Below are 27,963 nucleotides of genomic sequence, written 5' to 3'. Positions count from 1 at the left end.
AAAAATAACTCATTTCTCATCCAAACAATGGCATGTGGCAAGTGTATTTTTTTATTTTTTGAGAGGCTGATCCAATTCAGCCACTGCATCAGAGCTCCATCCAGGCACCCTGCAGGGCAATGGCAGAGTAGAATTGGATGCACCAGGAGATTCTGCACACCTGGAAAAAGGCTCTGGTATTTTATCTCATGTGAGTTTTTCAGCAATGCCCACTGTGCACCCACATGCTTCACCCCAAAGCTCACAGCTCCCTTGTGACAGGGACAGAAAGCTGAAGGTGTCCTGTCACACCACAGAGAGCAAAGAGCAGCACAGAAACAGGCCTGGCCAGAGACAAAAAAGCAGCAGCTCTGAAGAGCAGTGCTGTGCTTCCACTCCCATATCCCTGTTCTAAGCCCTGAAACACCCTGCTCTTCCACAAGCAGGAAAACTGATCTGAGCCACTTCTCACCCTCACTCCCTCCCCTGAAAATTCCCCACCATCCTGCCCACGGCATCAGCTGCAGACAATTCACTGGGACTTACCCCTGGCAAAGTCTTCTGTTCATGCAGGGCTGTCTGGGCTTTGATGGCAGAGTCTCTGGCACAGTATGTGAGGAATGCACAACCTGCAGCAGATACAGCGAGTGTCAAGTTAGGCACTTGCAGATGAACATCAACACAAATGTTACATAATTTGGATGTGTCTAAAGCTCCAGAGGAAAAAAAAAAGACAAAGAAACAATGTGAAAGGACTTGCAGGCCTCATCTGAAGTCTATTAAGAGCTAGAAAAGGGTCCCAGTGAATCAATGGGGCTGGACACAGGTGTTGAACAAGGTGAGACACAATGGGAGAGCAAAAGGAAAGCTGATCTTGTCTGTGGCAGAAACACCAGGATCAGGAAAGAGGCAAGGACCAGCATGATTACTGATTAAAAGAAGAAAAGAAGCGAGGAATGAAGAGAAGTATCTGGGATTTTAGGCTTTTACAAAAGCTCCGTGATCCAGATTCACAAATCAGGGAGCTAAGGCAGGAGAGGCCTGGCCTGTGTGATGCACACAAACACAAACCAACGTACACAAGCACCACAAGGGCAACACAGAGCCCAGCAGAGCATCCTGCATTCTGCAAGGGCCAGCTGAAGAAGCCAGATAAAAAGCACAGAGAAAAGGCCAGATCCTGACATTCTTAGTCAAGATATGACTCAACATCTCAGACGAACGCTGGAGCCAAGGGAGGAGGGGGAGGAGTTGTAGCCCCTCCAGGAAGAAGAGGGATCATCTTTGGGTGCTCTGATGCTAAGAATAAGCAAAGGAAAAATCTGGCTGGTTATCAAGAAACATTTCCTAGCAGAAAGAGATTTAGACTGTGGAATGATCTCCCCAGGGAAGTGCCTGGAGCTCTGTCACTTGAGTTGTTTCAGATGAGGGTAGGCAAAGCACTGGAGAATAGACTCAGAATGCATCTGACCCCCTCACTCATCCCCCTCCTATCCACACTGGCATTTCACATCCCAAGCAAGGGCAGGATGAATCCCTCTGGCTTGCTGATGAATATCCCTGTCTACACTGCTGTGCTGGGGCTGCAGATGCATTGTTATGGCCAGAGAGGCCCATTTTTCTGCCTCCACATTCTTGTGCCTGGCTTGGGGTACTCCAAAGCTGCTTCAGCTCTCCATGAGCTGCACCCAAAGGTGGGTGCAGGGACTGTCTGGACCTCTCCCCTCCACCCCAGTGGGACTCCATGGTACACAACGCCTGAGGCCAGCTCCTCAGGACAATCCAAACCCCAGAAACATCATTATCCTCTTCTTCCATCCCATCTCCAAGAAGGTGCTGCAGGTAAGCACATCACACCTGTTCTCACACCTCTTGCTAGGGGAAAAAACCTTCCATAAACAGCACACAAGCACTAGGTATCTCTAAGAGGTCATTAAAGCTCCTTATTGCCCAGTTTTGAATGCTGCACCAAAGCCAAATGGGTAATTTAACAAATATAGTGAGGCCAGGAAGAATGCAGGTGAACTTCCCTGCTCCTGGCAAAGGCAGCTGGCTCTGTTGTGGTGGGGAAGCTCCCCTCAGCTTTCACTCTCCCCATGGACTGCTCTGACATCAAGCCTCAAAAGCAGCTCCATAACCAGAGAGACCAGACTCTATAACCTCTGTAATCTATTTCTAACAGATCTGAAGGCCTGGTCACCAAAGCCTCAAACACAGATATCCAATTCCACCTGCTGCTCCAGTCTGCTACTTTGCAAGTCATACAAGACTCAGAATTCTAAGATAATTTGGGCCAGGTTTAGCTCACAAAACTCCAAAGTCAGCACTTGGGAATAAGCAATTTATTCCACTAAAAGCTTCAATGCATTGGTACTATGCCCACGTGCAGTGAAAGCACTATCTTTGCCTCAGGAGCATCAGCAATCAACCTAAGAAAACTCAGGGTAGGAGTGGAGTTATGTCCACGTGAAACATGCAAACCCCATCCTCGAGTCCCATTTTCCAGTGCTCAGGAATGGCAGAACTGAGGCAAAGCACACCCAAAAACCCAGTCCAGGGGAGGACAAGCTAAAAATGAGAACTGCACAAAGACACACCACTTAGTGGGGATAAAGGAGAGACATTCCTCACACAGGCAGGTACTGTTATCATGCCAGATCAGGGATTTGTAAAGGCCAGCATCACCAAGCACCCATGAGAAAAAGTGCCACGAATCCCCTCCCTAGAGCCCTCTGGTCCTTCTCTTCCCTACAGCAAAGGCAGTCACATTGCTCATCTTTTAGCAGCTCAGGTACCAAGAGGCAGCAGCTTCCAGAGACAGGAACATCCTGGAACTGTGGAGCCTGAAGATACCTCACTCCAACCCAAGGGCAATCCCCACTGCTGCTCTGCTTTACAAGGATGTGGGTAATTGCTCAGCAGAAGCCACTTGTGCTCCTTCTCTTCTCTCAAGCATGAAGCAGCACTCAGGCAGCCTCTAATGTCCTGCCTGGACTGGGGCTGCACGTAGAGGACAGCCTGCTCCACTGCTCTTCATGTCTCTAAGCTCAGAGGTTTGAGGACATTCCTCTTATTCTTACTTCCCCCATACCTGGAAGCTGTACTGGTTCTGGAAAGGAGGGAGCTAAAGATGTCAGCTATGTCTTTTGGAAAATATGATTACTGCCTTTCACAACCAGGTGTTTTGGAGGTAGAGTGGTCAATTCCATTCTCTTTGCAAAGTCCTGGTCAGAAATGCAGGAAAAGGTTTGGCAGAAATACTGTGCTCTAAGCCTAATTGTGTAAATAAATATTTGGGGAAAAGAAACTTCCTTCCTGAAGAGCCGTTATCTCTTGCACACTAACTGTGCAGCTTCTCCTGTGATGCTGGGGCAGGATTCTGCCCATCCTGCCTTTCATGGGTTCTTTGGGCTCCTAAAAGTTTGAGTTGACAGACCACCCAAGGATCTGAAGAGATGTCCAGAGGTGCAGAGGGGCCTGTCACTCTCACTCAGTTTTCTCACTTCCACATTTCCTGCTTTAGTTAACAGCAAGCTCAGACAGGCTCAGGCCCCTTTGGGCACTTCTCACACCAAGCCAGCTGTGCCAGCTGAGACACAGGACGTGGTGTTAGAAAGTGCTCAGGGTGTTCAGAAGCATCAGCCTGGAGGGTCCCAGGCACCCAGGCAGTGCCAATGACCCACTCCCAGCACAGGGATGCAGGACAGCACCCAGAGCACTGTCTGCAAAGCCAGGCCACCATCATTCTGCCAAAGATCCCTCTATGTCCCACCCGTGTCTGTGGTACCACCCTACTTCCATGGGCTCCAGGAGGGTTTCCAGCTCCCTGAAGGCAGAACCCAGCCTAGTTTCACTTGAAAGAGACTGCATAAATATATATATATATATATATATATATATATATATTCAGTGCCTGATCCTCCCTACAAACTACACATTGACTCTGGAATTTACAGTCCCTTCAGATCCTAAATATTACTCCACACATCAGCAGTCTAAAGCCTTGAGCAAGAAAAGGCTGCTGGTTTGCAGGAGGGAGGGATCTCTAGATTCTGCTTAGCATCAGAAATCACATTAAATACTTCAGCAGAGGAAGCATGGAGTCAGTGGGGAGCTAGTCTACAAGCCTGCAGAAGCTGAGTCAAAACTGGGCTGCCAGGGAGGCAAGTTGGGCTTGGTGGTGGTGTATCCTTGCCCTCTGGAAAAGCCAGATCTGTCCACATGCCTGTGAGAGGGCTGCTCCTGGCCCTGCTGAACATTCCCCTGTGATTCAGTTTGGCATCTCACACTCCTTAATTGCTCCACCTTCCCTACCATGAGCACTCCTAGGAAACCCATCCAGCTGACACTTGTGAAGGAACTGCCTTCTGCCTAATCCTGGAACACAAGGCCAAAAATTTCCACTTGATTCTCCCCACTCAGCCTCTCCTGACCCATTCCAAAAGCCTGTTCAAACACCTCCTCGCTCTTCCCATGAAAATATTAGCTTTGAGACAAACACTGCCATTAACATGCAAATGTATCTGTGATTAACATAAATAGAAAAACTGCCTCATGAATAATATTAGGCTGGAACAGCATCAGCTACCAGTAGCCAGGTTGCTGAGACATGACTAGTCAGGTACTAACAAAACCATTTCATAGCAGAGCTCACATTTCTAAATCTCTAAGATTCTCCTTTGCCTCCACCAAATTCATCCATTCTCAGCACCCATACAGGACCAGCTCTTGGACACTGCAGCCCAACTCATATCTTCCAGGCCTTTTCCACCCTTTCTTGCTCCCTGGAGGCAGAGGTGGCTGCTCAGCTCCATGTCAAGCTGCAAGGGAATACAAGAGGACACGCTGGGCTTCACCAGCAGTGCTGGCTTCTCACACAACTGCTTCCTCCCCTTTGGGGAGAGAAAGGGAAAAAAAGCAGATGGAAGCTGCATGTGAGCTGTCAATTGGATCTCACTGCAGATCAGGAACATGGGGAGAGAAAACTGAGTCTGCTGTTAGAACTGCCCCAGAAAGGTGGCTTCTGCTCAGTGCAGGAACGAGCCTGCAGCCAAAGTGTGCCCTGCTCAGGGGCTGTGACAGTGCTCCAGGCCACTGCAGCTCCTGGGTCAGGCCTGGCACCTCCCAGGCCTGCAGATGCCAGCAGCAGCTCCTCACCAGGATGGCCTTCCTGCGAGGAGCACAGGCACTGCAGCCAAACCTGGTAAATGAGAGTGATCAGGCACCAGGGTGGGCTGGGTTGTGGAGCTCGTTCCCTCGCTGCACGCTAAACCCCCACGCACTTCCTTGTGAAGGGATGACTTCTCTGGAGAGGCTGTTCCAAAACAGGCTGAGGATCTACATGCAAACTCATGCCACCAGGGAAGGAATCCCAGCCTCTCACTTTGTACAAAACAGGACAGGGAGGGGCACAGGGAACTGAAGGGGTGTGGAAACAACCCCACCACAACCACCAGAGAACCTCACATCTCAACAGCCTCTTCTGGACAGAACAACCCCTGACCAACAACACCCACATCCACCAAAAAAAATGTTAGAAGCAAAAGGATGTATTTATTTTGCTGCAGAAATCCTGCTTTTAACAGCAAGTTAATATCATACACATCTGGCTAATACCACTGCTGCCCCCTCTAATTTCCATACCTAAGCAGATCCCTAGAATTTGTCTCCTGCTTGGAAGCTGACCTCAGACCACACAGTCTACATTTAAGATGTCAACTGGAATGAAATGTGCAATTGTCTCTTGCCTTGGGCCCATTCTCCTCCTTGCTGGGTTTGAAACCTTGCAACTCACCATCCCCTGGCAGCAGGTTTGGATGCAGCTCCTTGCACACAGAGACACACAAGCACATGGCATCCTCGTTTTTCACTCACAACCAGGCACACTTCTTCAGCTAAATTCATGCCAGCCCAGCCCCCACGGGCTTCAATGAGAAAGTCTTTTCCTTTTGTGCTGGAGAGTTAGATTTGGCCTTTTGTTTGAAAATACATTTGTTTTTTTCTTGTCCTCTTCCCTCTCTGTTCAGTCTAGAATGGTTCACGTTGCCAAGGCACTCGATTTTTCCTACGCTTCCTCCTAAATCCGAGGCATCACGACTGAGCGTTGCACACTCCCTCCAGCATGCACCAACACATGGCCCCATCACGGATCATTTTAGGGCACAGCAGCCCAGGCTGAGCACCGACAGCTTCCAGGGTACTCACTGCCGGCTCCCTGCAGGTTGTTCTACCTGCGCCAGGGAGCGACGCTGCCATCACCCCCCGGGATCCTACAGCAAACAACTCCGTGAGTTCCCTTCCTGGCTGGAGCCGTGCTGGTCACAAGATCCCAAACACCTGCTGGGGTGGGGTAGAGCCGCTCCGCTGAAGGGAGCTGCCACGCCGACCGCGACAGCTCTTCAGTATAAAAACACAACAATAAGCGAGGCTAAAGGAGCCTCCTCAAACTTTTCAGCACCCATTAAAGGTCCTTCAGCGAAGGAAGACCCCTCATCTCCCCGTGCGCCATCAGCCCCTCACCTACCCCAAATGCCACTGACAGCAGCACGTTCGCGGCCAATATTCTTTGTTGCACGGATTTTAAAACCGCGGCGCCGAGCCCCTGCCCGGGGTCGCTGTGAGCCCCGCCAGGGGATGGCCAGCAGCCCAGCGAGGGTCCCGCTGCGGCCCCCGCGCTCCGCAGCAGCCGCGGCCCGGCCCACGCTGCCCACCGCCGCCTTTGTCAGCGCACCCCACGCGGGGCCACAGGCCCCGGGCTGCCGGAGGGGCGCGGGCCGCGGCCGAGGGGCTCGGCGGGGCTCCGCCGCGGGGATGGGGACCCCGCCCGCCCGCGCTGGGGATGCCCACGCGCTCCCGGGCAGCGGATCGGGGCCGGCAGCCCCCGCTGAGGGAGGCGGGCGTGTGGGAGAGCGGCACATCGCGGTGGGTCACGCGTGGAGCGACCCGGGGCCCGCCGCCCCTTTGTGCGCGCCGCGCCGGGCTCACCCTTGTGCATGCCGGTGTAGCGGTCCTTGAGCACGGTGAGCTCGTAGATCTTGCCGAACTGCTCGAAGAGCGGCTTGAGGTCCTTCTCCTCCAGGTTGCGCGGGATCTGCCCCACGAAGAGCTTGATGGCATCCAGGTCCTTCATGCTGTCGGGCTGCGCCGGGGGCTCCGCGCCGCCGCTGCTGCTCATGGGGGAGGCTCGGCGCGGCGGCGGCGGGGGCGGCTGCGGCGCTGGCGGGAGCGGCGGCGGCTGCCTCCTCGCCTCGCCCTCGGTGAGTCTGGCCATGCCCCGCGCCCGGCGCGGCTGCGGGCGGGCGGGCGGGCGGGCGGGGGAGGCAGCGCGGCGGGAACGGCCCCGCCGCCAGCGCCGCCGCCGCGGCGCCACAAAGAGCCGCGCCACAGCGCCCCCTGCCGGGCCCCGCGCCGCCGCGGCCCCTCAGGAGCGGGGGGCAGCGGGGAAGGCAGCGGGGACCCCCGGGAGCAGCGGGGAAGGCAGCGGGGACCCCCGGGAGCGGCACTCGGCACCGGCCGGCTGGGCCAGGAGCGTGGTGAAGGCGACAAGGCGGCAGTGACGGCCGCGATGCCCGTCCCCGCGGGCGAGGGAAGAGCTGTGTTTTTAGGGCCCAGGAGCGCGGAGGGCCCAGGGAGCAAGGAGAGCTCTGAGCACCCACGAAGGCAGAGCCGCTCCACATCCGTGTCAGAAATTAGCATTCGGCCCATTTTCTTGGTGCCTCAGCACAAGGGTCTGGAGGCGAAGAGATTATTTAAAGCAGGAAATTCTGCAACGCAGCCGTGACCCAGCAGCGAGCAGAGGGGCTGGAGGGGGCTAAGCTGGAAGGGGAAGCCATACACGGCCCCAGGTCTACAAACCCGGGTGGGTTTCTCTATCTGCCCCTGCCTTTCTAGGGAAAATCCCTTTTCTTCCGAGCAGCTCAGCTGCCTCCTCAGTGGGGCTCGGGGGAGGCATGCAGCCCGGTGCTGTGTCAGACCGTGGCAGATGGTCAGGAGCTGGTTGTGTCTCCATGCCGAAGCAGCCATTATTGCTGAGGGGCTCGGCGCTCCCTCCCCGCGCGAGGCTCTGCCCTGCTCTCCCCCTGCTTTCTCCAGCTCGGGCAGACGCTGTGAGCCATGGAGGGGATGTCAGCGCTCCCAGGCGGCCCCGGGGCTGTGTCACCTCTGTGCCCCACCTCTGTCACGCCAGGGTGACGCCGAGGCGCGGCGCAGCCGAAGCTCCGCCGGGAGCAGCTGTGCTGCAGGGATGCAGCCCAGCCCCGCTCCGCCGCCCACAGCCACACGCTGCCTGCATCTCCTCCAGAGCATCCCCTCTGCGGCGTGCACGGCTTTTGTCGTCACACCACACATTTCAGCCTGTCACGCTGCCCCAGTGTCCCTGAGGATGAATACGGTGCTGGGGGGAGGGAGGGGGTGTTGGCTGGGCTGCTTGCGGAGCTGTGGCAGTCAGGTGCTCAGCTCCGCTGAGCCTGCCAGGCCTGTGCCTGTGAAAGGACCGTGGTGCAGGCACAGCCTGGCCTTGCTTCCCCTTGCGTAGTCTCTGCTGAGAGCTTTCTGCCATCCCCCTTCTCTCCTGCCCTGGATCCTGCGGAGGGAGGGAGGCAGTGAGAGGAGAGGTGACCCTACTGCACAGCACAACATAACCAGGGCAGCCACAGCTCTGTGCTCCCACTGCAGCCAAATTCAGCACTCCCCTGCCTGGTCCCCAAGTCCCATCCTTCCTCCTACCCTCTCCCCACAGTGCCCCACATGCCAGAGCCTCTAACCCTACCCAGACCTCTCAGGTGTGATTTTACCTAGGCCCCTGCACCAGGAAAAGGCAGGTTATGAAAATGAGGGGGTGTGTTACCAGGAGGAAAAGAGGGGTCTCAATCCTACAGAGCAGAGGGAAGAATGGAGAATATTGGTTGTGTATGAGCACCTTGCGTCCAGGCTGAAGTCATGGCAAGAATGAGAGAGGCAAAGCCAGAGGTGTTGGGGATTCCTCCTCACTCTCATGCTCAGCAGAGCCACAGCTCTGTTCCCTGCTCTCTGCAGCACTGGCTGTTGTGCCCAGCTGTGTGTGGAGCTGCCAGAGCACTCACTGAGGGCCAGCAAGAGCCTGGGATTTGCATCCAGGCTTTTCATGGAAATGGACTCACAGAGGCCTGCAGCTTTCTGCAGCCTGCTCTGAACCCAGGGACGCTGCAGATGTCTCAAGGCTGGAGAGCTGTCTTGTGTTTGATGGTGTTACCACTCCTAAAATTCACCCTAAAACCCCCCCAGAATCTCCCCACACTGGTCAAACTTTCTGATGACATATCTTGCAGAGGCTGCCAGGGTTCTGCCATCTATTTGGAATCCACAGATGCATCAGCTGGGAAGCCTTTGGCGAGTCAAGCTGTTCCCATTTTTACCAGCTGCAAGGAGATAAGGCAAAGTTTAAAACAATAAAGCTTTATGGAAACAGCAGCAATCCTCACCTTGGATGAATCACACCTAAGCAAGTAAAGTTTTCAAGCACCTTTGCATGCCTAGCTTGCTTTTTGACATCAGCTGTTGCAGCAAAAGCTGCTCTAGGCTTTTGTTACAGCCCAAGGGACCTAGTGCCTCGGGTAGAAAATGTCTGTTTAGAAGGAAAGATAAGTCCAGTCTCTTTTGGAGTCCATGAATGGACATACTAAAACCACCCTGACTGCAGTAAAGAACAACAGACATGAAAATATTGCTGGTAAATGAAAAACAGAACAGCTGTCAATCAGCACCTGGGGTTTACAGAGCCAGACAGAGAATTACATACCACAGTAACAGGATTAAGGGGAAGATAAAAGAAATCTTAGCACCAAGACAGAGAAAAAGGGAAATGAGAGGTCACCTGTGCAGAGGAAGAAACATGTTGCATCTGTCATGGAGGAGTCTACACAAGAGTGCTAGAAAGAGCACAGCAGAGCTCAGATGCACAATTCCCAGGGGTGAGGGGACAGATTCTGCCCAAACCTGAGATGCTGCTTCAAAAAAAGGTGTTAGAAGAAACCCACATTGTATACCCAAGAAGTTGCTCTTTTGCAGTGATATTTGCTAGTGAAAAACACCCAAAATATTTTCCTTACACACATCTAGACTTGCCTGGTTTCTTGTGGCATATGAGTGTTTGTATTTAGATGGGGCAGCTTAAGATGAAAGGTGAAGAGGTCCAGTGGCCCAGATCTGAAAAGGGCTCAAACAAATGGTGCAGGAACAGCCAGGTACATTTTGCCTTAGGAGTGCCTGCCTAGTCCTACCAGCTCCTAAAGGCAATGAGGAATGGAGAAAATACAAGCTGGAGCTCTGAATTTCCACATCACCTAGGAGACACCATTTAAGGCAGAAAATCCTCACCACAGCTCAGAAAAAAAAAAATAGAGGGAAAAAAAAAAGGTCCTCTAAAACAGTCTGCCTTTCCTTACCTATTTGTTCCTCAGGCAGAAGAGCCAAAGGACAAGGTAAGACAGTCCTGGCAGAAAATATCCAAGCAATAAGACAGTATCTCAGGGAGATAAAAGTTATTCCTCTAATGTGATTGCTTCTTGTCTGGTGTAAAAGATTCTGCAGCCAGACTGCCAGCCTAAGAGAAAAATATCCTGTGTAAAAGGATATAACTTGCCATCAGCTTTTATCCTCTCTTGTCCACCAAGACCTTGCTGTTTAGCTTTCATCGAGTATCTGTTTTACCCACCAATTCAGAACTAGGGAGTTCTAACATTTTAACTTTGCAAGAACCCAAAAATTAACTAAGTTTAGAGGCTTGTGGATTTTTTGACCCAAATTGTCACAGTGGGTGAATTGGAAGTGACCATCACAGATTCCAGATATCTTTGTGATCAAAAGCAGCTGTTCTTTGAGGATTGATTTCAAAAGCAAAACAAAACCCAAATAAAAAAATAAAAACACACCACCTCGTGGAAGAAGTTTGGGTTGTGTGCAAACAGTTTCTTCCAAAGCTTGAAAGCAAGTTGGTCAGGAAACAATGGCACAGGGCCGTCCTTTCCCAAATAATGAACTCCTCAGCTCTAAATCATGCACTATTCAATAGAGCTGAGTTCAGTTTGGACCTGGTTTTAATCAGCAAAGATATTGAGCTCTGCTGATTTGATCTGGCTTCTCCCCGTGCTCCCCAAACACTCCAGGAGCACAGAGATGGTTGTTTCTGTCACATGCTGTCATCTGGGTATCCCTTAAAAAGAAAAGGACTGAGCATTCCTAGAATCTTGGGGTCATCCCTACAGCATCTGCTTCTCACTCATCTTTTTCTTTTTGGTCAATTCTCCATCTTCCCATTACTCCCCATTAGACTGGATTAAGATATTATATTAAAAATATTCTACAGGAATAAGCCCACAGCATGAACAACCTGGCTTCAGGACACAACCTAGTTGTCCTCATGTTCTCATTATCTGAGAGAAAGAAATGTGGCACGTGAAGAAAGCAGAGAGGATTAGAGGAGAATGTGGCAGTCACCAGATCTACTCATCTCCACCCCTGCTCCCAGCAGCTACACCACTGAGCCCTTCAAATATTATTCAGAAGTTTTATGGGGATTTCTTTTCTCCTGCTACCCCTAACCCAGCAGTGACTAATCCAGCCTCTAGAAAAGCACATTTTTCACTCAGGACTCCACCCCACATCTTCCACACATCCCTGGGCTGCTCCAGCTCCAGCAGCTCCAAAGAGCAAGGCCCTTTGTACCTCCTACTTCACCAAGGTGCTGTAAGTGTCAGATATATTTAAGAGCATGAAGCATTCAGATACTATGGAAACCAGGGCAAGAGAAAAACCAAAAATAGATGGAAGACGCAAGCTGTTGTAAGGTCTGGAAAAGCCTTGCTGAGGAAGGCTGTGCTTGCTGCAGCTGATTGCAGAGTGGGATCCATTTAGAGCTCGAGCATAAAATATCCTCTCTCCAATCTTTCTGTAGTTTGTCATTTTTCTCTGCCACAGGGAAAGGGATATTCTTTAACTTCCCCTCTATTTAACAGGCCTCCTAATTAGCAGTTCCTTTGAATGATTCATATTCTAGCGTGCCCTTCCCATGACCTGGAGTAGACTGCTGCCTGCCTGCTTCTGTAGAGCAGGAGTATTTAGGAACACACCATGAGAAAAAAACCACCACAGAGCACTCTCCTAAAAAGGAAATCCAACAGCAACCTACAGAGAAGGGTGCCCAAGAGTTGTTTGTCTGCCTCTCCTTTTAATAATCCTTTTAATCTCTACAGACAAACCAGTTGCTAAAGTAGAATAATACCTTCACTGAAAAAACCCAGAATGGCACGTGGAGGAAACAGAGAGGATGCCAGCATGAGGAGTAGAAGCCATCTGACTCAAAGATGGTCAATCAAATGGAAGTCAGTATCAGCACTTCAGCACCCCTAGCAAGAACTAGTCAGTGCTACCACAGAAGCACCATTTGAGAGTAAAGTCTTTAATTGCCTTTCATGAGTCCCACAGCCCTGACAGGCTATTCTCTGGTACAAATTCCCAGTCTCTCAACGTGCCATGCAGAGAGAGCCAGGCCAAGCTGGAGTGGGGTGGCTGCCACAGCCCCACTCTCCATCCAGGGAAGGCAGCTGCACCTTCTTCCTCTCTGCTTTCACACCACCCTTCCTGTCAGCAAAGAGCTCCCTGCTGTCCACAGTGACCTTCCCTTCAAAGCAGGGCACTGACATCATTATAGGTGATCTCAAAGGTCTTTCCCAGCCTAGTTAATTCTGTGATTCTGTGATAATGACACGACAGAGCCTGTGTTAAACCCAGCCCTGCAATGAGCTGCCCCTCAGCCTGTGGGGTTTTGCTCCACGTGCCAGAGGATTGTGAGGGCACAGTGGGCACCCCAGCTCCAAAAATGCACTGTTACAAGCAGAGGAGGTAGAGGGGAGACTTGTGTAGAGAGAACATTGATGATACATTTCTAGAGCAGCTCTGCTCTCCATCACTGCAATACTCCCTCCTCTTCACTGCCTTGTCCCAGCGTCTCTTCTGCCACCTTTGTTTTCAACCTTTCCTTTGACTTAGAAGACATTTCTTTCTTTTCTAGAAGGACACGTCACCACTTTGAACAGCCTGGTGTGAGGAGCCAGGACCTCCTGGCACCCTGACATCCCCAGCAGCAGCCTCAGGGACCCACGGACAGGCAGCCACATGTCCCTGCTGCCAGCAGGGAAGTGGAGAAGGAAGCAGAGCCCTGGAATGGCCAGAACAGGGCTGCTGAGGCCACACCTGCCCTGCACCATGAGAGGGCTGTGATTTTGGGCACCCCAGCTCATGGGCACCCCAGCAATGCACTGTGATTTTGGGCACCCCAGCTCCAGAAATGCACTGTTACAAGCAGAGGAGGTAGAGGAGAGACCTGTGTAGAGAGAATGATGATGACACGTTTCCAGAGCTGGGGTACACCCTCCCAGGGTGGGACAGCAGCAGAGCCAGGCCAGGGCTGGCACTGGAGATGCTCCTGTCACCTCAGGACCTGTGGGCACTGGAGATGTGACAGACTGGTCAGAGAGCAAGGAAAGTAGGTAAGTCTCCCCAGAATTGGCCTGCGAGACTTTAGGGGAGCTGGAGATAAACAATGATAACCAATTATTAAAAACAACCTGCAGGTGTTGTTTTCCTAATATCTGTTCTCTTGTTATTCTCATAAGATTGTTTATAAATTGGTGTCTTGTTAATTAGCCAATCACAGAATCACAAGGTTGGAAGAGATCTTCAAGATCATTGAGTCCAACCCAGCCCCAACCCCTCAACTAAACCCTGGCCCCCAGTGCCACATCCAGGCTTTGTTAAACACCCCCAGGGATGGGGACTGCACCACCTCCCCGGGCAGCCATTCCAGAACTTTATCACCCTTTCTGTGAAAAACTTTTTCCTAATATCCAACCTGAATTTCCCTTGGTGCAGCTTGAGACTGTGTGCTCTGGTTCTGTCAGTGCTGCCTGGAGACAGAACAACCCCAGCTGAGCACAGGCACCTTTCAAGGAGGTGTGCAGAGTGATGAGGTCACCCTGAGTCTCCTTTTCTCCAGGCTGAACATCCCCAGCTCCCTCAGCCGTTCCTCAAATGCATTCTGAGGATACCTGATTTTCAATCAGGTGAAATGCATGGATTAAATGACCAATCAGATCCACCTGTATCAATCAGTGTATAAAAGAAGTGGTTCCAGGTAAAGATGTGCTTATGCCACTCAGCCCTCTGATGACTCTGTCATTTCTTATTAAACACTGACAAAGGGCTGCCTGTGTCACCACCCTGTGTCACCGTGGGGACACTGCTCAGCCCCACACGCTGCTGGTTCTGGAAGGCTTTCTGTCCCAAGGAGAAGCCCTCAGGGTTCTGGTGCTGAACTCAGCACCAGGGTGAGCACACCCAGCTCTCCCCTTCTGCCACTCCACACCTCTGACAAAGTCATGCTCAGGGAACAGATCTCTTGTAATTGGAATAAATAGTTTAGTGTTCAAATAGGCATTGGGTAAGGACAGAGGCACAACAATCTCCATGAGCACGCAGTGCTGGCTGCTGAGGTAACCAGTTTTTCACAGTACCAAAGCTGTTTTGCATAGAATCTTTAATTGCTTCACATGAGCACAAACCTTCGGAATAAACAGGAATTTGCTCACCTCAAGGTGCTGGAATCATGCTCGGAGTGTGTAAATGTTTTCTGTCACTATTTTACACTTTGACTAGACTGGATGAAGCTTTTAAATACATAGATTTTCTCCCATTTTGTAGAGGTGTCTATTCTTCTAAATAATGCAAGGAGATTCCATTTTTGTGAGCAAATAGTTCTCTGACAAATCTATCCATCAAACCTATTCACTTGGTTTATTTTCCAAGGGAAAAAGGACAAACAAATAAAAAAACCCAAAGTTAAAATACTTAAATATTATTACATTTACAGTCCTAAAATATGTAAATCAACTGCATTGAATTTTCTATTAGCTTTTAAATATTCACCTCAATATACATTTGTTCTTCAGGGCACACAAGAGATAAATAATTGAGTTAACATTGCTAGATAAATCAAATCATTTTCCTGAGCTGCAAATATTCCAGATTATAACCTTGGAGTTGCTATGCAGTAACTACAAATAGAAACTAAACAGATTAAAGTGAGCAAGCAGGAGTCCACAGTCAAGTACCCAGAGGCCCAATTTTCTGAGACATCCAGGAGCAGCCCCAGCATTTCAGATTGGTGAGTCAAGACCAAATGAAATGTGAAACCCAGCTTAAACATGGGCTGCAGGGGCAGCCTGGGATTTGGGCTTGGGCCATGAACAATGGAAGAGCGTGAGATTTAAAACAAACAAAACACCCTCAAAACGAAGCCCCACAGCAATTTTGGGTATAGCTGTGGTTTTGAGTGTCTGAATAGATTGTGGTGACTTTCAGCCACAGATAGTGGGAGACCTAATTCCATTCTGGCTTCAGGATTTTCTCTGCACTGAGTAGAGGAGTGGAGTTCATATTGGACAGCATTACTTCTCTCCCAACAATAAACCAACCCCTCTCATTTGGGAGATGAACTACAATAATCCAAATTACTCCCAAACAATTCCCAAGAGTGCCCATGTAGGTGGAAGTGGGCAGAAGGAATTAACAGCTTCAGTTAAACCCTGCTGGAAAACCAGTTCTTTGTGAGCTGCAGACTCTGACAGCACCAGGACAACAGGTGAAGTCAGATAAATAGCAAAGAAAATGGATTTCTGGCTAGAAGTATCAACTGCCAGCCACTTGTGTGGATGTGGATATAATGCCTTCCATGCTCTCCCCTACAGGCCAGGCAAACTCCTCAGAAAAAGAGGATAGGTAAAAATAAGGGCAATAAGAATCAGCTACACAGCTCTTCTGCAACATTGTGGAGAACTTTTATCATTGGATTGCTGCCTTTGTGTTGGTGACTGAATTGATCAGTTATGCTGCAGTGCAGATCAGCTCCAGGGGCTCTTTGCAAGCTTCTCTGTTGACTTGCCTAAGGAAACAACAATGTGGGAACTAAGTTCAATCCCAGGATGGGCACTCTGCTCCAGCTATGAGGAAGTTGGGATTTAAATTCAATCCCAGGATGGGCACTCTGCTCCAGCTATGAGGAAGCTGGGATTTAAATTCAATCCCAGGATGGGCACTCTGCTCCAGCTATGAGGAAGTTGGGATTTAAATTCAATCCCAGGATGGGCACTCTGCTCCAGCTATGAGGAAGCTGGGATTTGACTACCTCAGATTTGAGCATTTATGTTTCAGTGCACGTGCACTTTGATCAAAAGCAAAATCTCTTTTATCTGTTGTAAGAACTACTTTTTATGGCAGCCAGGGAGAGAGACACAAAAGGATTACAGGACAAACTGCCATTGTGTGGGAGAGAGCAATGTGCCATCCCAACTGCCCCTCAGGTTTATGAACTCTCCTCATTAATCTTACCCATCTTTATTTTAGGTTGTTTCCACTGGCTTCTGGCACTGCATCAGGAGTGTTAACAGTTCACTGCTGAGACCACACAGAGCTAAGGTGTTTCTTTGTGCTACAGCCTCTGCAAACACACTGGGTGGAAGTTTTTGATTCTGAACTTTGAGCTGCTCATCTGGAAGACTGAAGGCTGACAGTTTCCACAGCAAGGAACAAGCTCCAGGTCTGTTCTGTTCACTTTTGCCCACTATTGTCAAATTTTACACACATCAACTCAAGCTGCAGCAGCATTGTTAATATTATTTTCCTATTTTTCTCAGCAAAGTAATGGAGTTAATCATTAAGACTGGTGAAATAATCTGCTAGACTGGAGGGAACACCACCTCCTGAGGTGGAACACACCACAAATGGATGCTGCAGCTGGGGGACTCAAACTACTCCCAGATATTCAGAGCCTACAGAGTTCTTCAGAGAGCCACTGTACCATGCCTGTTCTAACCTAGCCAGCCCAGGGCATGCAGCTCCCCAGGGCACAGCAGATGCAGTCTCTATGGGCAGAGCATAAAAACCAGTGGAAAACAATCAAGGCTTGCCTTTCAGCCACTCCAGCAACTTCTGAAGTCATTATAAATTCATTTGGCAGAGGAGTGCCATGAGCACTTCATGCATGCAGAGAGACACATTTCAAATGAGCACTCAGAGGATGAGGAAAAGGCAGATTCCCAGTGTGGCTGATAGTTCTGGAGTGCTTGGCACCATGCTGGCACCATGGTGAGCCACTGACACCAGCAGGCTTTCCTGGAAAAGACAAGACCCTTTAAAGAACAAATTGCTACATATTTAAAGTAGCAGAAAGACAAATCATGGGGTAAGGGTATCCAGGAAGGATATTACAGTAAAATAAACAAAGGAGGATGGAAATCAGTGCTTTGGTGCCCATCCAAAGGACACTGACTGGCCACAACAACCCCTTTTCTAACAAGCATGTGCAGACAGCAATCCACAGCTGGAATTTTCCTTGCATTCAAAAGAAAAAAGGTCCACCTCAATTCAAAAATAGCTTTTCAGCCTCTGTAAGATATGCTGCTTTAATTACAAGTAGTAGCTTAATTTTTGTTTAAAGCGTCACTGTGGCATGTGCAGAGAGCTCATGTACACAGAAGAGTTTACAGAAAAGAACTCAAAACTTGCTGGGTGGCAGGACAATGCTCAGGGTTATCTCCTAGACCTACAACTAGCCTAGGGCTTGTAGTATTTCAATAAATTTTCCATGTCTGAGCTGCTCTTCTCTCCTTACAAACAGAACCAGCTTGTGTAAGTACATGGGACAGCACAGAACCTGATCCTGCAGCAGCTGGAGTAGGGAACACCCCTCAAAAATCAAGCAAGAGTTTAGCACAGAGTGGTGGCAGCTGTGAACTGTTCAAGGACCAAAAACCTCCAGAGAAATCAAGTACACAGCAAAAATGCATCCTGCAAGAGAGACAGGACAGAACCTGTCCCTGGCAGAACCCTCATGCCAGAAACCCATCCTAATCTTTCCTCATCCTGGTAATAACTCAAGATCACTCCCAGTGCACCTCCTAAAAGGGGGTGAGTTTGAACAAAATGCAAGAAGGTGCTTGCTGCAGACACTGCTTGCTCAGCACAACTCCCTGAAGCCAGGCAGTGATCTCAAGGAAGAGGTGCCATAAGGAAACATGCTAATTGCATTCTCTTTAATTTGCATGTGCACTTTTTGGTTTTTTTCTTTTAAACAACTGCTCCAAGTCCTTGTTTGCTGGGCAGAGATACCATGTCAGGCTGTAGTTTCAGTTTCCAGGCTGGCTGTGTGACAGTGTCCATGAAGGTGCTGGACTTTGGGTGACACTCAGAGAAGCTGCCCAAAATCAGACTGCAGGAATTGCTGAAATCTCTCAGCCTCTCCCTCACCCAAATGCAAAGGAAAACCAGACATGGTGCAAGTCAGGGGAAGAAGGTGAAGAAAAGCACTTCAAAGGTGCACAAGAGTTAAAATTTCATTTTCTTTATGCCTTCCTCCCCTCTGTACAGTAGCAAAGAGGAGACAAAGGAAAAGGAACAGCAGGGTTCAGTGGAAGGCAGAGGTTCCCAATGGGCTCACCGATGGCTCAGTGCTGCTGGGTGGGGGGACTTGGTGCTTCACTGCTGCTTGGTTTTAAGGGATAATCTCTGTATCATCTTGTAAAGGAGACCAAAGTGCTGGAAACAGAAGGGAAAAAAAGTAACCATGGCAGTTCTAAACACACAGCTTAGCAGAAGGCTTAAAACAATACCAGCGTGCAAATGCAGAGCCTTGTTTGCATCAACCACTCATCCTGGAGATGGAGTGGGACTTGATGGATGAGGAATTATGACAAGGAAGCCAAGTTATGCAGAAAATGATGGCTTACAGAAGTGTTTGTGCAGGTCTGTATCACCTCATTGTGAAGATGTGTTAAAGATTTTTTTTAGTTTTCATTTTTAATGCAATTCTGTTCCTTCTGAAGGTGAGGAGAAAGCTTCAGATTCCAACATATGCAGGTTCCTGGTCTCTATAGAAACACTGCTGCCAGCAGTTTCAGGAAGGTAAAAATGAACCAGGCAAACAGAGATTCCCAGCAATTCACAATTCTTTAACTGGATCTTCTCTTTCACCATTTCCCCAGTGACTAAGAAATTCACTTAATTCCTCTTTTGATTTTGCTGGGGTTGATTGTATTTTGATTTGACAGACGTAACACAATCCAGGCTTCAAATAATTTCAAATTCAAATAACAGAACTAATGAAGATTGCTAATAGAAATCAAAGTATGTTTTTTCCCTTTGTTTATATTCTTACACATTTTAAATGCCTGTCGTTTCCCTAAACAAATAATAAGGCACAAATAACACAAAGTGATCAAAACTGAGAGTGACCTAAAAAGCTTCCCTTTTATTCATGTCTTTCATGAATTCAGGCAGGAACAAGGCCTTGCTCACACTGTCTTGGTTAACACTGACAGAAAAACATTAAATTTGGCTGGCCAAGGCATGGAGTATCACATTTGCAGAGGTATGGACACAGGATGTATTTCTGGTTTCATTGAAAAAATGCATCTTCAGAATTCTGAAGATGCATTTCTAAGCTGCATCCCGAGTTCAAATATTTCCTAATAGTACAAGATACAAACCTTAAATTAGAATTCTAAATTAAAATTCTAAGCTGCATCCCAAGTTTAAATATTTCCTAATAGCACAAGCTACAAACCTTTAAATTACCAAGGTAACTAAAATTTGTTGTAAAGTTTTAGTCTGAAGCCAAAATAGGTTAGCAATGAGTTATGCATGTCCTTGAGCACAAGAAACAGCTCTAAAAACCAGAATGGCAAGAGACTGCCTACAGCACAGGTAAGTGGCATTATTGTTCCAGCTTTAGTGCTGACACTGTGTGAACTCCTGAGCCTAACTTGTTTTATAAGGAAAATAATTCATCTGTGTCTCTTACCTGCACTGCAACATAGGCAACACCAAGGTAGGCTGCAATACAGACAGCCAGGAGCAGGTCAAAGATTGCTGGCTTGACCCTGGAATAAGGAGAAGTGCACATGAAATTGCTACAGCAGTTCCTGCCAGGGGGTGAGACAACAGCCCAGCATGCCCAAGGGAGTTCCATACCTGTAGGCATTCATCACCTGCTTCAGCTGGTCATAGAAAACAAACTCGGGGTCCCTGTGCAAAGGAGAAATTTTTCAGATTCTGTTGCACTTCTTGACCCTGCAGTCAGGACAGCCCAGAGCTGTTCCCAAGTTCACCCACCCAGGCAAGCATGACCAGCCCCCACACTGGTTTTGAGCTGGTTTTAGTCATCAGGACTTTCTTTTCCTACTATCAGGAGCCCAAGGACACAATTCAGAACTCATGCTGGTGTTCAGCTGTCTCCAAAGAGGCTGAACATGAAAGATTCCTCCCTCTGTTCACTAAAACAGCTTCAGCCCGAGCAGGTTCAACAGGATGGAAGCTGCTTTTTTGTAATTAACCAAAAATTAGCCCTCTCCTGCTCTCAGAGTGGGAACAGTGGAACCAAAACAGATTAAAAACAAGCTTTTCAGACAGAGGGAGCTGCTGGGCCTTGTTCCTGTGCTGTGAGGAATCACGAGCAGCCTTCTCTGAACACCAAGCATGAACCAAAACTGACAGGAGAGCACAGAAGAACAAAGCTGCATGTCAAGAACCCAGGAAAGCTGCAGCTCAGAGACAATTCTGTCCAGGAGGAAGCCAGTTTGCATGCCCTGGCTGGTTCTTTCATGTCTTTTCTTACCGTTTGTCTGCCTTCACGTGGTGCTGCTTGACATCCTTCAGGTAACGTCCCATATAATATTCTAAGGTGTTGAGGAAGGTGCTGTCCTTATCAATCAGCTGGGCAGCCCTGGGCTGACTGCTCAGCCAGTCCATCACTGACTCCAGTTGCTCCTGCTGGATTTCCTGCAGAAAAATACCACCAGAGAAAGGGAGTCAAACACACATCAGAGCTCTCTCTCAGACTCTAGGTTCCACAGGTTACAAAAAATAATGTACTGTGCTTACCATCTGATCTGTGAAGATCTGCATATCTGCAGGTGCTCCCTGCAAGAGAAAATGGAATAAAAAACCAATCCTGGTTATTTTTGAGCAGGACAAGTCTGGCCAGCACTGCATGGTGGGCACCTCTTACCTTTTCTGTTAGATTGTAGATGACCCTTGTCAAAGCCTCAGCAATGATCTGAGTATTCCTGGTCAGTGCTTTAGTGTCTATTCGTGCCCTAAAACAAAAAAGGGGATCACGGACTTGCAACGACATCAACTTCCTCCAGAAAAAACCATTTTCACTGAGCCTGAATCCAGAGCCCAACTCCCACCATCTGTCACCTGTGCCCTGACCATCAGAGCAGCACAAGCAGTTGTGAGGGCAGGTTCCTGGGCTGGATTTGAGCACGAGGGCCCCTCACCTCCTGTCCATGATGCTGCTGCGCAGGCTGTCCCGGTGGCTCTCCAGGTGCGAGATGGTGAACGCCGGCAAGCGCCGGATGGCGAAGCGCTCGTGCTCCCACGCCAGCATGTCCTCTGCCAGGTTGATCTTCTTGTGCACCATGGAGAACTTCACCTCTGGGAACTGGCTGGCGACAACCTGAGGACAAGGGGAGGGCGTTCAGGGGTGCTGCAGAGTCCCACCCTGCACTGCCCTGTCTGCCTGCAGCCATTTCTGCGTGCTCCAGAATGTGAGGTGCAGTTATTGACCTTATTAAAGCTGGATTTTCAGGTCAAAAAGAGCTGTTTTAATGTCTGTACAGGGTAGCATTTGCAGGTCTAGTCTGCTTCACTTGGGACTGTGGCATGAGGATTTGTCTGCACTTTAAATTAAGTGATTCTAAACAATACAAGAATTATTTCAATAGCACACTCTTTCTCCACATCTTCCTTCCTCTCATGGAGAGCTGTATAGTAAGTCAAGTTCCCATGAACCTAAAAAGCTTTTCCTTACCGTCTCCAGTTCTCTCAGAAATGCATGCTGCAAGGTGCCCTCCTTGGGAGGCTTTGAGACATGAAGATGAAGGCTATTGCCTCTGCCCAGAGTGTCAAGGCAGAGAACAAATGCTACATTGTCCTGCAGAAGGCTGGAATCTGGAACAGAAAAAATCAAAAAATTATTGCTATGTCTTATGCTGGGATTTCCACCCCCTAAAAAAGCAAGACTCACACAAGAAGATTCTCACAGGAGAGCTGATAATTAATTATAGACTTTTAACACAACCAGCCCCTTACTCACCAGTGTGGTCCAAATTATCCTCCAGCCACCGCTTAGTTCCTTGATAATTAAACTTGCCACCTCCAGATGCAAAGAACAGCAAGTTGTACCTGCCCAAAAAAGAACCAGAAAAGGATTAGCTTGCTGCTCTCCAAGAACTCCTGCACTCAGCCTTGGAGGTGTGGTGAGATCACAACCACCTGCACTGACATCCAAGGCAAACTGTCCATTAACACTTCCCACATGGCACATACTCAGGTAATGGCAGGACAAATGAAAAGTGGGGAGCTCCCAGTGTTTGAGAATGGAATCTGCTTCCCACATCATCCCTCCACGTGTCAGCTACACACATCTAACCCCAAACAGAGCAGCTCCTCACCCAGCATGGGTCCTTCTGTAGGTGTAGAGCCGAGAGAACAGCCTGGCCAGTTCCAGCAGCACTGAGATTCCACTGCCATTGGAGTCAGCCCCATGGGACAGCCACTGCAGGATGGGGTGGGACAGACACAGGGTGACAAACTACACTGACAATCAGCTACCAGAACAGCACAGCACTGTGCTCCACTTGTAACTGCCCCACAGCCTTAATGCCAAGACTCATGGGCAGAGGGAAAAGGAACAGAGAGCTGCAGGAAAAGAATACTCACTGGAGCCACTCCAAAGGAATCATAGTGGGCAACTATCACAACAGTGGGCAGGTCTTCTCCACCCAGCCCTGTCAGCCTTCCCTGAAGAGGAAAGAGAGCAGTGTCACTCCCCATCACCTCTTGTGTGCCTGTACAAGGACAGCCTGACTTCTACATTCCTGCTGAATCTGCTGTGGCCTCTGTTGTGAGGACTTCAGATACCTGGCTGAGACTCCCCTGACTTGCCCTGTCAGACCAAATGTCTGATAAAATCCCAATAAAAGAAGTCACCTCATCAATGTTGCCAGTTTGAATCCATCCACAACTCACCTCCACACTGGGGATGAGCCAGTCATTGATAGCTTTGCTTTGAGCCCCACTGGTCACCATCTGGAAGCCGTTGGCAGTTGCTGTGTGCAGCAGAACTGAAACAAAAACACCAAAAAAACCCCACATTGTACACCTAGGGGAGTTTCCTGCCTTCCTTTCCCCCTGTAACTGAACTTTGAGAGACCAGTTTTAAACCATTTAAGCCCTCTCACTTGTCACTGGTGTTTATGCAATGACACAGAATCTTGGTGCTTTTTCATACTGTCCTAAAATCCCAGTATTTTGGCTGGTCAAAAACTTTTCCTGAGCAGTACTAAAATTAGTCATAAGCAGCAGGTCAATAAGTCAGTCATATTATTTACATGGAAGCATCAAACTGACTTGTGGTCAGACAAAAAGCTTCAACTTCTATCAACACACCATCATCACTTAACATTTTCAATGTTGATTTAACCTAGTTTTGATTTCTACCTTACTTGAAACAGTGTGAAGCTGACAACTTCCTGCAACTGTATGTCCAAATACAGTCAAGTAATGCTTTCTTATACTGTGCTTTTCTTCCACTGAATCTCTAAACACTTTGACAAAGACAGAATAAACACAAAGGCGACAGAACACTGGTTCATGGTGCAGATGACACAGCAGACTCCTCCCAGAGGTGGGAACAGGCCTGTCTTCCTCAGAACTTGTTTCTCCTTGCTAGAACTCACCTTCTGCAGCTGAGGCAGAGCCCTGTGATGCAGAAGCAGCCCGTGTTTGTTCATAGATAGACAGCAGCTCCTCATCTTCCACTGCAAAGTAGACTGGCACAATGGTTTCCATAGCAAGCATTTCTGGCTCTATCTCCATGAATTGCTGAAGATTTAAGCGAGACACAAACTTAGCATCTGCTGAACACGAGAGGTGTCAAGAAAAAAATCAACAACCAAAGCAGAGAGAGAAGTTTTAAAATTAGAATAGGATTTGTTGTGCGTTACAAGAGAATCTTCCAGCCCCGCAGCAACCAAGCTTTCCTCCAATGCACCTCCCACGGGAAGGGAAAGAAAACTTTCTTGTTTACCCTCACGACATCCTGGGGGACAGAGGAGATGGATCGTGGCAGGATGATCACCACAGCCCCGGCTGACTGGCGCAGGGCCTTCTGGTACTGCTCGTAGGAGAAGTCCACCAGCCTCATCATGACGCAGCGGCGGCTCAGCACGTCCGCTTCCACCGTGCGCGCCTCCGTGTTCAGCACGGCGCTCCTGGTGCCTGCCAGCAGGGAAAGCAGGAGGGCTGCTCAGCCACTGCACCCCAGCCCCCTTGCTCAGCCTGCCTCCTGCTCATAATGCTGCTGGGGACAGTCTGATGGGCAGCAGAGAGGGCAGAACCTGCAGAAAGCTGAGTTCGCCTTCTTGTCCTCATCCAAGAGGGAGCAGAGGCCTGTGGGGTTTCCTGTGCAGCCACATCCTGCCAGACCCCTTGTTCCACACCTCACAGCCTCACCTTGCAGTCTAAATCCTGCCAGACCCCTTGTTCCACACCCCCCAGGCTCACCTTGCAGTCTAAATCCTGCCAGACCCCTTGTTCCACACCCCCCAGGCTCACCTTGCAGTCTACACCCTGCCAGACCCCTTGTTCCACACCCCCCACAGGCTCACCTTGCAGTCTACACCCTGCCAGACCCCTCTTGTTCCATGCCCCACAGACTCACTTTCCATTTCTACACCCTGCCAGGCCCCTTGTTCCATACATCACAGCCTCACTTTCCATTTCTACATCCTGCCAAACCCCCTTTGTTCCACACCCCACAGCCTCACTTTGCAGTCTACACCCTGCCAAACCTCTTGTTCCACACCCCCCAGGCTCAACTTCCATTTCTACACCCTGCCAGACCCCTTGTTCCACACCCCACAGCCTCACCTTGCAGTCTACATCCTGCCAGACCCCCCTTGTTCCACACCCCACAGCCTCACCTTGCAGTCTACATCCTGCCAGACCCCTTGTTCCACACCCCACAGCCTCACCTTGCAGTCTTCTTCCCCAACACAACACACAGGATACCTGTCTGCTCACTGCACCTAATAACCAACACAGCTGGACACAGCCTGGCCTCTCCAGAGCCTCCCCCAGCTGGAGGATCAAGCTGCAGAAGCCCCAGATGAAGGACACCAGGCTGCCCCATGTCACCCTGAGAACACCAGGCTGCCCCATGTCACCTCACCCCAAGGACACCAGGCTGCCCCATGTCACCCTGAGGACACCAGACTGGCCCATGTCACCCTGAGAACACCAGACTGCCCCATGTCACCTCACCCCAAGGACACCAGGTTGCCCCATGTCACCCCAAGGACACCAGGCTGCCCCATGTCACCCCAAGGGCTGCTCTCACCCAGCCCCAAGGAAGGTTCTGGAGCTGGCAGAGTGACAGAGGAGCAGGCTGCTCCTGAGGGCTCGCCCTCTCCTGCTCTCAGTTCCAGCAGATCAAATCCCCCCCGTGGAAATGCAATCCCCTGGGAGCACAGCAGGCTTGCCAGCAGCTCCTGCATTCCCCAAGGGAGGCCAAAAGGACATCTTGTGCAAATGGAGAGGGTCAAATCCACCTCACAATTTATAATTCAATTTATTCTTCTGTAACTCTGGCACCTCCACTGGAGAGCTCACCATGCTGGGTCCCCACACAGGGACAGACAAGGTGCTCCAGCCTCTGTCAAACAGGAGCACTGCTAAGAACTGGATTTAAACCTGGCTTAGCTTAACTCTGACATTAGTCTGGTCTTGTCAAAGGTCACAGAAACACCTAAACAAGAAAAATCTGCATTTCCCCTGCACACTATCAGTGAGGGCCACACGCCCAGAAACAGAGGCCAGGAACAATGGGAATTCTCCTCACAGACCTCTGCAACTAAACAAACAAACACTAACACTCTGCTCCAACCAGAGAAAAACAATTCAAAACGAGGATAATCCCTCCACCACTCCCAAAGGAATGATGTGTAAACACAGCAATGTGTGCACCTGAAGTTCTGCTCTCTCTGACATCCCAGACACAACAGTATTTTCCTGACAGGTTGATTTTCTGTAGCTTCTCTACAGAGAACTGGTTAGGAATCACTCATTTACAAACTAAAGAATTCTCATTCTATCACTGTTAGAGGAAGTCCAAGCTTGTTCTTAAATTGCTGTATGAGTGAAGCTGACAAAAATCTCTTCCCTCTGCAAGAAGAGGCTGAGCAGCAACCTGTTATTTGGTATTTTTGGAAAAGAATACAATATCTGGAAAAACAAATCAGCTCAGCTGGTCAGAGCATGGTGCTAATAACACTGTGGTTATGGCTGTGGGTTATTCCCTTTGAGAGTTGGACTCTGTGCTTCTTGTGGGTCCCTTCCAACTCAGACTGCTCTGAAATGCAGCTTTTATCCTGAAGGACATCTCAGAGCACACAAGGAACAGGAACAGCAGCTACCCAAAGGGAGCAGGAAGGAGCAAAGGAAACACACAGCCCACCGAGCTAAAAGGCTCCAGGAGAAGAAACAGCAGAAAAAGTTAACTGGGAGCATCTGAAAAAAATAACACCTGGCTTTTCAAGAGGTTACAAAAGTGTGAGCTGAATCACATCCCTGCTAAGCCTGTCAACAAACAGCTCCCAGCACCTGAGCAGAGAGAGAGAGCCCTACCCCATGCAGCAAGAGAGCCCTCAAGATGTGGACACCTTCTGAGAAACTGTGATGGAAGAACCCAGAAAGAATTTCATTTATTTAGAAGCCAGCAGAAGCGTGAAGTGTTTAAGGAGCACACAGGCACAGCTGCATTTCATATCTTACATATTTGAACTTATTAAGATCTGGAAGAATGAGAGATGGTGTCTCATGGACAGCACAAATTAAAAGTGAGGCTGTTCATTGTTAACTCTATAGGAAGAGTCACCCACAGACAGAACACATGCCCTGGCCTGGAATAAAATCACTACAGAAGACCCAGAAACAACCTTTGATTGTGGGTTTGTGGGCACACAGGGGAGGAGCTGAGGGCTGCAGCACCTCAAGGACTTGCAGAACAGGGTGTGTCTCTGCCCCAAAGAAAGGTGTTGCACAATCAGCAGGCTGCAAGCGAGAGAACAGAGGAAGTAAAGGTCAGTTCTAACACAGGGGAAGGACGGGCTAAGAAATGGAGCCACTGGAGCAACACAGAGCTGAGGATGAAGAGGATGAAGAGCAAAGAGTGTCGATAAAGGAGTCAAAGGCAGAAGGACAAGGCTGAGCTCTCAGCCGAGGGATGCAGCTGCATCCCAGAACCCGGAGCCCCCAGCCCACACCCAGGGCTCCCTGGCTACCTCTAGGTCACCGCGATGGAGCTCCCAGCCCCTCTCCCGTGCTGAGCCTGGGCCGGACGGGGCCCTCCCCCGGGCTGGGCCCGGCCAGAGCCCCCCGAGCCTCCCCCAGGCCGGGCCGCGGGACCCTGTGCCGCTCCCCGGGCTCGGGGCTCCCTCCCCGCGGCCGCAGCACCCCGGCGGAGCCGCTGCCGCAGCCCCGCGCCCGGCCGGGCCGCGCGGTTCCTCACCGTAGGGCTGCCCGCCCAGCTCGTACTGCTGCATGCGGTACACCGTGAACTCGTGCGCCGCCTCGGCGGCGGGCGGCGGCCCCAGCAGCAGGAGCACGGCGGGCACGAAGAGCAGGACGCTGAGCGGGAGGCACGAGGCCTTGAGCACCGACTCCAGCACCTCGCCCGCCTCCTCCAGCATCGCCGCGGCCCCGGCCCGTACTGCGGCCTGCTCCGCACGCACGGCGCGCCCCGCGCGGCACGCCGGGACCCGTAGTTCGCGCGCCGCCGCGAGGGGCGCTGGGAGTTGTAGTCGCGGCGGACCGCGCTGGCCGCGGTACCGC

The 27,963-nt window shown here is 50.0% G+C and overlaps 2 protein-coding genes across 6 annotated transcripts in view; both read right to left on the bottom strand.

Moving 5' to 3' along the window:
- CELF5 (CUGBP Elav-like family member 5) overlaps positions 1–7,319 on the bottom strand; it is a 36,484-nt gene extending 29,165 nt beyond the window's left edge. Inside the window, exons 1-2 of one of the 3 annotated variants that reach the window (XM_064396716.1) lie at positions 6,964–7,319; positions 526–608 (exon numbers count right to left, since the gene is read on the bottom strand). In XM_064396716.1, the coding sequence (XP_064252786.1) occupies positions 526–608; positions 6,964–7,249 (369 nt within the window). In that variant the 5' untranslated portion in view covers positions 7,250–7,319. The remainder of the gene's footprint in view (positions 1–525; positions 609–6,963) is intronic. The other 2 variants (XM_064396714.1, XM_064396715.1) reach the window with 2 other exon arrangements.
- Positions 7,320–14,531: 7,212 nt separating this feature from the next.
- NCLN (nicalin) lies at positions 14,532–27,863 on the bottom strand. Of its 3 annotated transcripts, none has more exons than XM_064396712.1 (16): positions 27,641–27,863; positions 24,161–24,351; positions 23,811–23,955; positions 23,101–23,195; positions 22,792–22,872; positions 22,524–22,627; positions 22,166–22,254; positions 21,881–22,020; positions 21,348–21,526; positions 21,074–21,161; positions 20,947–20,985; positions 20,681–20,844; positions 20,038–20,091; positions 19,868–19,946; positions 18,506–18,603; positions 14,532–15,952 (listed from the first exon to the last, which is right to left on the bottom strand). In XM_064396712.1, the coding sequence occupies exons 1-15, from the start codon at positions 27,819–27,821 to the stop codon at positions 18,544–18,546; spliced, it is 1,689 nt and encodes a 562-aa protein (XP_064252782.1). In that variant the 5' UTR covers positions 27,822–27,863; the 3' UTR covers positions 14,532–15,952; positions 18,506–18,543. The 3 variants fall into 3 exon arrangements, with proteins under 3 accessions (XP_064252782.1, XP_064252783.1, XP_064252781.1); XM_064396713.1 differs by having other exon boundaries at positions 14,532–14,799; XM_064396711.1 differs by having other exon boundaries at positions 14,532–18,603.
- Between the last annotated feature and the right edge of the window lie 100 nt (positions 27,864–27,963).

This window comes from Passer domesticus, chromosome 21 (genome assembly GCF_036417665.1).
Source record: "Passer domesticus isolate bPasDom1 chromosome 21, bPasDom1.hap1, whole genome shotgun sequence".
NCBI lineage: Eukaryota > Metazoa > Chordata > Aves > Passeriformes > Passeridae > Passer > Passer domesticus.
The sequence above is the reverse complement of the archived record's forward strand: the minus strand, read 5'-3'. Positions and strand labels throughout refer to the sequence as shown.

What these genes read in the sequence shown, in the direction of transcription:
- NCLN (XM_064396711.1), bottom strand. Translation starts at nt 27,821, where the DNA reads ATGCTGGAGGAGGCGGGCGAGGTGCTGGAGTCGGTGCTCAAGGCCTCG. An exon ending in ATTCCTTTGGAGTGGCTCCA is followed by an intron (nt 22,628 to 22,791) that starts GTGAGTATTCTT and finishes CCCATCCTGCAG; the next exon opens with TGGCTGTCCCATGGGGCTGA. An exon ending in TTCTGAGAGAACTGGAGACG is followed by an intron (nt 21,527 to 21,880) that starts GTAAGGAAAAGC and finishes CCTTGTCCTCAG; the next exon opens with GTTGTCGCCAGCCAGTTCCC.